Source organism: Glycine max, chromosome 5 (genome assembly GCF_000004515.6).
Source record: "Glycine max cultivar Williams 82 chromosome 5, Glycine_max_v4.0, whole genome shotgun sequence".
Classification (NCBI taxonomy): domain Eukaryota; kingdom Viridiplantae; phylum Streptophyta; class Magnoliopsida; order Fabales; family Fabaceae; genus Glycine; species Glycine max.
This window is the reverse complement of record NC_038241.2, coordinates 9734072-9744270: the sequence shown is the minus strand read 5'-3', so window position 1 is coordinate 9744270 and position 10199 is coordinate 9734072. Positions and strand designations below refer to the sequence as shown.

Here is a 10199-nt window from a genome sequence, read left to right as displayed (position 1 = left end):
TCATTGGCCTAAAATGGGTTTACAAAATTAAATATAATGAGGATGGAACAATCCAAAAACACAAAGCATGACTTGCCGCTAAAGGCTATTCACAACTGTCAGGAGTTGATTTCAATGAGACATTTGCTCCTGTTGTGCGCATGGAAACAATCAGAATTGTACTAGCCTTAACTGCACAGTTGAAGCTACAAGTCTACCAGCTAGATGTAAAATCAGCTTTCTTGAATAGAGAGATTGAAGAAGAAGTCTACGTGGAGCAACCACAAGGATACAAAGTTCAAGGAGAAGAAGACAAAGTATATCGCTGGAAAAAGGCTCTTTATGGTCTCAAACAAGCTCCCCGAGCATGGAACAACAAAATAGACAAATACCTCATCGAGCATAGATTCCCCAAAAGTCCAAGTGAGCCATCACTATATGTGAAGATGCAAGGTAATCATTTCTTGATTTTGTGCCTATACGTAGATGATTTAATATCTCACAAGAAAAATATGCGGATGACTTACTAAAGAATTTCAACATGCAAGATTGCAAACCACTTGCCACACCTATGGCGATGAACAAAAAGCTTTCAAAAGATGATGGGCAAAACAAAGTTGATGCAACAGTTTATAGAAGCCTAGTCGGTTCGCTAATCTACTTAACCAACTCAAGGCCAGACATCATACATGCAGTTAGCATCGTGTCTAGATTCATGAGTAACCCAAGCAAAGCACACTTTGCAGCAGCCAAGAGAATCCTAAGATATGTCAAAGGCACAAAGGATTTTGGCATTTTGTACGAGGCAGATAGAGACTTTAACTTGACAGGTTATACAGATAGCGACTGGGCAGGAAGCACAGATGATAGAAAAAACACAAGTGGATATGTGTTTCTTCTAGGAAACAAAGCAATATCATGGGCATCAAAGAAGCAAACAATAGTTGCTCTATCATCAGCAGAAGCAGAATACATGGCTGCAACAAGCACTGCGTGTGAAGCGATATGGCTCAGAAAAATTCTGCAAGACGTACAACAAGACTTCAAGACTCCAACAGTTATTCATTGTGATAATATGTCAGCTATTGCAATGACTAAGAATCCAGTATTCCACAGTCGTACAAAGCACGTTGAGATTAGATACCACTTCATCAAAGAGCTCGTGGAACGTGAAGAAATCAAAATGGAGTTCTGCAAGACTGAAGAACAATTAGCAGACATCTTCACCAAGCCAATTACAACAGAGAAGTTCATCAAATTCAAAGACATGCTTGGAGTTTAAGACTTTTCTAGATTAAGAGGGAGTGTTGAAGATTAATCTAGAAAAGTGTAGATGTATAATTGGTGGTCAATTATCTAGAGAGTTCTACACCTATGGAGATGTTGTAGTGTGTATAAACTTCTTGATGGATGTAGAAAAATATCTTATAGAAGCACCTAGAACATTATAGAGATGGATGGTAGATGATAGATGAGTCTAGAAGACTTTAGGACTAAGTAATATAGAAGTGTGTAGAAATCACCTATGTAACCTATATAAAGGCATAAGTTGTAGCAAGCCAAGTAATGAAAGAAAAGAAGCTAATAAGCACAATTCAAGTTAAGGTGTCAATTTTCTGAAAACTCATCATCTTCCTACTCCCATAATTTCTATCATACATTTCTACCATATCCTTCCATAGAAAAAAAGGCATAACCACGTCCTATATCATAACACAATACGTGATAGCCCCTTCTGAGCATGCAATCCTTGATACATAATATTTTTTAATGCCCTTTTACTATTGATACAGTTAACTTGCATGTATTGAGGTTTATCTTTTAATGCTTCTATGCCAGAGCTTATGATTGGAATCAACTTTTCTTTCACAACCTCAATTAATGCAAGTGAGTGTAGTATCTACTCAGTGTTTAAGGAGCTCTTAAAATCATTAATCATATATCCATTAATAATTGACTGCTCAGGGATTCAGCCTCATTTAGTTTGATCCTAAAGCCTTAGCTAGGGAAAGGAAGTGGTTAAGAATTTACGAGCAGGGAAAGTGGTAAAAGAATTTGTCCAAGAGTTATATATATATTGGATATGGCTAAAGAATTCAGCCCTTGGATTTGTTAAAATCTTCTTAAATCTTCCTTTGGGTATTGTATTTGTCACCAAACTCAATTCCTGTTAAATTTCCTGGTGGCTATACCTGTGTCTAGCTTTTTCTGGCCTTTTTATGTTGTGTTAATGCTAAGTAAACATTTTTTGTTGGGAAGGTATGTAGAAGCAAAGCTTCATGGTGAATCAAAGGTGATTCAAAGGTGTTTTGATGATAACAATGATGATAACAAAAGATGATGACAAAGGTGATGACAAAATGCTCAAAGATCAATCAAAGAACAACTCAAGAGAATCCAAGATCAATCAAGAACAATTCAAGAGTTCAAGATAAGAATCAAGAAGAATTCAAGACTCAAGAAGAAAGTCTAGAGTCAAGAATCAAGAATCAAGATTCAAGGTTCAAGATCTCAAGAATCAAGAGCAAGATTCAAGACTCAAGATTCAAGAATCAAGAGAAGGCTCAATCAAGATAAGTATGAAAAGTTTTTTTCTCAAAACTTTGAATAGCACATGAATTTTTGACAAAACCTTTTACCAAAGAGTTTTTACTCTTTGGTAATCGATTACCATATTGTTGTAATCGATTACCAGTAGCAAAATTGTTTTAAAAAAGTTTTCAAATTGAATTTACAACGTTCCAATTATTTTCAAAAAGCTGTAATCAATTACAATGTTTTGGTAATCGATTACCAGTGCCTTTGAACGTTGAAATTCAAATTCAAATGTGAAGAGTCACTTCCTTTCACACAAAAGCTTTGTGTAATCAATTACACTAATTTGGTTATCGATTACCAGTGACTGTTTCTGAATAAATCAAAAGATGTAACTCTTCAAAAGGTTTTTGACTTTTTCAAATTGGTTTTAAGTTTTTCTAAAAGTTATAACTCTTCTAAATGGTCTTCTTAACCAGACACGAAGAGTCTATAAAAGCAAGACTTTGTTTTGCATTTTTCAATCAATTCATTGATTCAATCTTGAATACTTTTCCAATCAATCTCTTACAATCCTTTACAAGCCTTGAATCTCTTTGAACTTCTTCTTCTTCTTCTTCTTTGTACCAAAAGCTTTCTGAAGTTTTCTGGTTTTCCAAACCTTGAAAACTTGTGCTATTCATCTTTTCATTCTCTTCTCCCTTTGCCAAAAAGAATTCGCCAAGGACTAACCGCCTAAATTCTTTTTGTGTCTCTCTTCTCCCTTTTCCAAAAGAACAAAGGACTAACCGCCTGAATTCTTTTGTGTCTTCCTTCTCCCTTGTCAAAGAATTCAAAACGACACAGTCTGAGAATTCTTTTGATTCTTCCCATTCCCTAATACAAAAGTGTTCAAAGGACTAACCGTCTGAGAATTCTTTTGTATTCCCATTCACAAAGTATCAAAGGTTTAACAGCATGAGATCTTTGTCTCAACACATTGGAGGGTACATCCTTTGTGGTACAAGTAGAGGGTACATCTACTTGGGTTTGACTGAGAACAAGAGAGGGTACATCTCTTGTGGATCAGTTCTAGTGGAGGGTACATCCACTAGGTTCAAAGAGAACAAGGGAGGGTACATCCCTTGTGGATCTTTGCTTGTAAAAGGATTTTTACAAGGTTGAAAGAAATCTCAAGGACCGCAGGTCGCTTGGGGACTGAATGTAGGCACGGGTTGTTGCCGAACCCGTATAAAAACTCTTGTGTGTTTGTCTTCTTCTTCCCCACTCTTTTACTTTCCGCTGTGCATTTAATTTCCGCTTTTACTTTTTGTTAAGTTTTTCTTCTACTCCTCATTCTCTTAACAATTTAGTAAAAACCTTAAAAGAGTAATTTTTTAATTAGTAAAGGTTTAGGAATAATTAATTCAACCCCCCTTCTTAATTATTCTGAGACCACTCGATCCAACAAGGTACGCTGTAGACATGACATATTTGGTTGTTGTTGACGACTTTTGTGCAAAGTATGTGGTTGCCTTTGTCAAATACTTTGAGGTATAGCTTGTGAATGTGGCCCTTCATGAAAAAATAAGCTAGCTCCGCCCGTGTATGAACAATAAAAGATGAGAAACTGTTAGTTAGTTGGTACCATCATTAGAAAGCACCTCCACATAATATATGTGAGCAAGTGACAAGAAACATGTTTTTTTTGGCCAAGTCCACAAATGAAACACTAGATTAGAGTTGGATAATGTAAAAGGTATAAACAGGAATTTCAAACAAAAGGGATAATTCCATTTGAAATTTACCAAATGGGAGTATTTTTTGGGTAAATCTCTAAATGAAATAATAAAAAATTTCACCACTTTGATTCTTTTATAATGAAGTCGTAAAATTCTAACAACTTTAGTTTTTTTTAATTATTTATATAGTCGTAAATTTTTCATGATTTCAAAATCATGATTAATTATAATTTTATATTTTATTGTTTAGTTGTTTTTAAATTAAAAAATAGTTATAATTAATATTTTTTTAATAACTTATGACTTTAAAGTCGTTCAAATAATAATTATAATCAAACTAAGTTTTTTATAATTTACCACTTTAAAATCGTTTTAATATAATTTTATATTGCATTGTGTAAGTATTTTAAAATTAAAATAATTATAATTAATATTTTTATAATTTATAACTTTAAAGTCATTTAAATAATAATTATAATTTAAGACTTTAAATTTGTCATCTCGTCATACACGATAACTCTATGGTATAAGTTTATTTTTCTCCTGCCTATTTTTTCTTTTACCATACATATTTTTAATATGCTTTTCAATTAATATAAAAAATATATTGGCACAAACAATGAATGTTGTTGTCTTTCTTTTATAATTTTATATTTTATGTTATTGTGTTTCTATTACTGTATTTGTTTTATCACGTCGTCATATATGATAAATGTTTGGTATAAGTTCATTTTTCTCTTATTTTATTTAATATTTTCTATATTTGATTTTTTAAATTATTATTATTTATTAAATTTAGAAACGAAAATAAATTTAAACAGTATAAATTAATAATTTAAAAATAATTATTTATTCATTTTATCTAATTATTATTTTTTTAAAAATATTAATTAAAATTAATAATTAATGGTTAAGAATAAAAAATAAAAATCATTTGATTAAATATATTAATTATAAAATTCCTTATTGAACGACTTTAAAGCCGTATGCTATAAAATAATATTATTTATAATTATTTTTAATTTTAAAAGAATTAAACAATAAAATATAAAATTATAATTAAAACGACTTTAAAGTCATTAAAAATTAATTTTTAAAAAATTAATCACGACTTTTAAGTTGTGAAAATTTTAGGACTTTATATAAATAATTTTAAAAAAAAAACTAAATTTGTTGGACTTTTTAAGATTTAACTATAAAAAAAATCAAAATCATACATTTTTTATAATTTAATATTCAAGAGCCTTAAAATAATTTACCACTTATCCCGCTTGAAGATTAATTCAAAAAATAGTGCTTTTGATAAATTTCAAATGAAATTACCACCATTTGGTCGAAACCCGGTATAAACAACTAGTTGAGTAAAGAGGACTGCATGTGTAGATTGTCTATAACTACAGTAAAGCATTGAAGCGTAAATGAATTACGTTTACCTTAGTATTCAAAACTAGTGAAGGAGACAAAGCCATCAAGAATCTTTCTTCTTTCCCCATTTGATAAAAGTATCCCACTCAGTTCGAAATTTCTAGAAGTATAATACAGACCGCAGAACGCAGTTGACCGAATTAAAAAAAAAAATCACATTCGGAATGATTCCTCTCTTTTGAGCTCTGCCACAATTTTATGTGAATGTAAAAAAATTATCTAAAGAGGTCTGTTTTGTTGGTTTGTAATAAGTGGTAGGAAATTTAATTAATTTGACTTAAATTAATCTAACCGCAATTTAATTTACGGATGAGCGCTTCTAGTACGAAAGGAATATGCAAGAAGCACATGTAACACTAGAACATTGACCACTTTTAAAACAAATATTGATTAAAAAAAGTGTGTATATATCTAGAATTTAATGGCTATATGTATTTTCGGTGTAAAAATTTTATATTATTAATCGATTGAAAATTATTATTATTATTATTTTAAAATAATTATTATAAAATTTAATAAAATTTGTGATACATGCATATAGTGTTTTATAATTAGATGACAACGATATAAAATTAGTTTAATATATATATATATATATATATATATATATATATGATTTTATAAAAAAAATCTTATATTAAAAAATGAGTCTTAACAAATAGCATTTTTCTCTTTTTGCATGTCAAGAATATAAATAAATTATGAAAAATAATGTAATAATTTTTTATTATAATTGTTTAAAAAATAATTATGAGTTGGGATTACTCGTTATATATTAAATTAAATTAAAAATAACATATACATTTTGAAAAACAAAAGTCTATGCATAAATAATTTTGATGTTATCCCACATATGGTCTTTGAATTTTAATAAGGAGATTCGACTCCACCACTACTAAAAATATTATTTTTTAAGACGTACATTTTAAGATGGTTATGCAAAACTGTCTTAGAATGTTAGGCAGTGTCAACTTTGTAAATAATAAAAGTTATACGACGCCAGTTTTGTAAAAACCATCTTAGAATGGTTTCTTTCAAAGACGGTCCTCTAAAAATCATCTTTGAATAATAGCTTTCAAAGATAGTCCTCTAAAAACCGTCTTTGAAATTTGAATGCCTTTAATATTTCGTTTCTCACTTAATTACTTTTTTCTGCTCCTTTCTTCTTTGCTAACCATGTTTCTCTCATATCTCTCACCTTTGCTCTTTCTTTCTTTCCCTCGTTAACCTCTGTCACCCATCATTGCCACGCACTGTCACGACTCATCGTCGTAGTCACCACCATCCCGACTGGTTGCCACTGTCACGGCTCGATTTCATTATCGTCGCTTGAAACCCAAACGACACATTGTCACCATTGTTGCAGGTATGGTTTCGTGCATTGGCATTATTGCGCCGTGGCGGTTCACGACAGCCATGACAAACATCTATTTTTGCCTTTCCTTTTAGAAACCCTAATTAGTTTTATTTTAGGTACTACTTGTTTCTCTGTCATACCACTTGTTTTTCCGGCAACCACCCTTAGTAGGTATTTTTTTCTTCTCTTTCTTTACCGAATTGGTACACTTGAGTGTGAAGGAACTAACTAGTACTCTAATTGATGAAGGCATTAATTATCTAGGACCTAGATAATTGGTGAGGAGAAGTGATGACGAGACGAGTTGATAGAGACAGAGACTACAAAGCAAAGGCGACTCTTGCTCCTCCTTCCTCACTCACTCTCATTTTCTCTATCTCTGAAGCCAAAGATGAACCAAATTGACGATGGTCGAACCCTTTCCCCTCTATTGGACCAAGCCCCAGAGAATGTCTTGGAAAGTGTGCTCCACTTCCTTACCTCCCGGCACGATCGCAACGCCGCCTCACTGGTCTACAAGTCCTGGTACCATGCCGAGGCCCTCACCCGCACCGAGCTCTTCATCAAAAACTGCTACGTCGTGTCCCCGCATCGCGCCAGCACCCAATTCCCCCGCGTTTGGTCTGTGACCATTAATGGCAAGCCATGCTTCGCCGACTTCGACCTCATGCCCCTAAACTGGGGGTCCACTTCACCCCTTAGGCCACCGCACTCTCCCAAACTTACCACTCATTCCTCAACAAACTCCACCTCAAACACATGTCCCTCACTGACCATGACCTCAACCTCCTCTCCCACTCCTTCCCCTCCTTCCAAGACCTCCTTCTCTCGTGCTGTGAAGGCTTTGGCACCACCGCTCTTGCCGCCCTCACCTCTAACTACAGGTTCTTACTAATCTTACAATTTGGGTTTCATCGTAAAAAAAAGTTAGTAATCATTTATTACTGATCAATGTGGGATATCCAATACTTGGAGATTGATGAGAGTGCTTGAACTAGTGGAATGCGTGGTGGAGGTCGGCGATGAGGAATTGGATTGGATATCGCGTTTTTCAGAGATTGACGCTCTAAAACACACAAAACATTAACTTCATGAATTTTTCAATATTGGTTTAATTTCTCACACATTTCCTATGAATTGGATGCTAAAGTCACAAGATATTGTCCTATAAATCTACATAAAATGTAGTTTTATTAGGGGAAGATCCCATTAATGATGATCAGCCAGAATTTTTAGAGGAGATTAATCATGAACAAAGTTAGTGAATACTTTGCACCAATATCCATTACTAAAAAAGCAATCTTTTACGACGCGCATTCGGCGATGGTTCCCAAGAACCGTCTTAATATGTAAGGTGGTGACAACTTTGTAAATATGAGATTTTTAACGAAGACGATTTTACAAAAACCGCCTTAAAAAATTTTAATTTTAAGACCGTTTTTTAAAAACCATCTTATAAGAGAGGGATATTTAATGACCCGCGCAAGATGTCTTTCCCTCTACTCTCTTACCTTAAGGTTTCCAGCGAGTGAGGGATTGAAAAGATGAGAACTGGGTTGCGACGCTCTCTTGCCCACACGCAAACTCGTCCACCGCAACAGCTTGGAGGATGTCTGGTGAGAGACGTAGAACATGCACCTTACACCCTTTTTTCTCATCGATAGGGATGAAGAGAGAGACAAATAAGAAACCATTTTCATTTCTCAGAAGCCATTTCAGAATTAGATCTATGAACCAAAAATGTATTCGAAAGAGAAGGGCACCAATGTTCAGGTTCTCCTTCGTTGCAGGTAATTCTATTTTCCTTCGTTAATTTTCACGTTCTGGAACTCCATTTTCCTCCCTTACAAATCAATTTTTCACAGTCCGTTTAGTGGTCGTGTTACAGAGCATCGTCGGCAAGCACATCAACAGGGTTTTCACCTTTGATAAGGTCCTTCTTCTCACTCTTCCTCGTGTTCGATATGTTATAATCTCCAAGCTTGAGTTTATGAAAATGGACACAAATAGTGGGATGTTGAGTTAGTTTTTGGGGGATTTCAATTTCAAATATGAAATGTGTTCATTTTATTTTGTGAAGGTTTTTGGTCCTTCTACACAGCAAATGGATCTTTATGAACAAGTTGTTACTCCAATAGTTAATGAAGTTCTAGAGGGATTTAATTACACTATATTCGCGTATGGTCAAACTGGTACGGGAAAAATCTACACAATGGAAGGGAAATGTAAAAAGGCCAAGGTATGCTTTAGTGTTTTGATGTTATCCACACGCAGATTAATGAGTTAGGTTAGTGACTTCATTTGAGTATTGTACTACAGAGTGGTCCTAATGGAAAGTTGCCTCTAGGAGCTGGAGTTATTCCTAGGGTTGTCAAGTAGATTCTTGACACACTTGAGAGCCAGAATGTTGTGTACAATGTGAAGGTCACCTTTTTGGAATTGTATAATGAAGAAATCACTGATTTGCTTTTCTGGAGAGAGGGTCTTCTAAACGACGAACTGCAGAAACTTTATTGAACAAGCAATCAAGGTAATTGTTGTTTTGCTATTTCTTTAGTTGGCAAGTAATGGATTAGAGAGGTAAATGGTATTTCATCCAATTTACTTTCATTGTGCAATATTTATTTCTGAATCTGCTATATTTATTATATCTTTATTTAATCCAACCTCTTAACAGTTGGTTTTGAACAAGTATGATGTCTGGAAGCAATTTGGGTAGATAATCTAATATTCATATGGGAAATAGAAAGTTATTGAAATTGGTGAGAAGACGTAAAATGAGAACTATTTGAATTCTTATGAACATCAGTTGCCTTAAAAAAAAGCTAGCCAATTTAGAAGTTCGTTACCAATTTTTCATGTTCTTCTCAAGACTTCATTAAATTATTTTTTAAATTGAAATAAGACATGAAGACAAATAGTTATTTTTTAAATGCAGAAATTAAATTATTTAACTATATGGTGTTTTAGGAAGAAGTGAAAGAATAATCGCTGTGTTATTTAAAATTCATATGTTGTAGAGGTGTTTATTTTCTACTGTATAACTCTTATCTCTTGATTGAATCAGGTAAAAGTAAAGCACTTAATAGTAACTATACACAATAAAGTTCTAAATCAGTGAGTGTTAAGGACTCATTTATATATAGAAAAGTTAAGTAGTTAGTGTTCTAATGTAGGGCTTG

The 10199-nt window shown here is 33.2% G+C and overlaps 1 protein-coding gene across 1 annotated transcript; it reads left to right on the top strand.

The window, feature by feature from the left end:
• Positions 1-7408: 7408 nt before the first annotated feature.
• On the top strand, positions 7409-9396 carry LOC113001652 (kinesin-like protein KIP2). The gene is made up of 4 exons (XM_026128548.1): positions 7409-7901; positions 8883-8950; positions 9098-9256; positions 9337-9396. The coding sequence occupies exons 1-4, from the start codon at positions 7409-7411 to the stop codon at positions 9394-9396; spliced, it is 780 nt and encodes a 259-aa protein (XP_025984333.1).
• Positions 9397-10199: the final 803 nt, after the last annotated feature.

What these genes read in the sequence shown, in the direction of transcription:
- LOC113001652 (XM_026128548.1), top strand. Translation starts at nt 7,409, where the DNA reads ATGAACCAAATTGACGATGGTCGAACCCTTTCCCCTCTATTGGACCAA. An exon ending in GGGTTTTCACCTTTGATAAG is followed by an intron (nt 8,951 to 9,097) that starts GTCCTTCTTCTC and finishes TATTTTGTGAAG; the next exon opens with GTTTTTGGTCCTTCTACACA. An exon ending in GGAAATGTAAAAAGGCCAAG is followed by an intron (nt 9,257 to 9,336) that starts GTATGCTTTAGT and finishes ATTGTACTACAG; the next exon opens with AGTGGTCCTAATGGAAAGTT.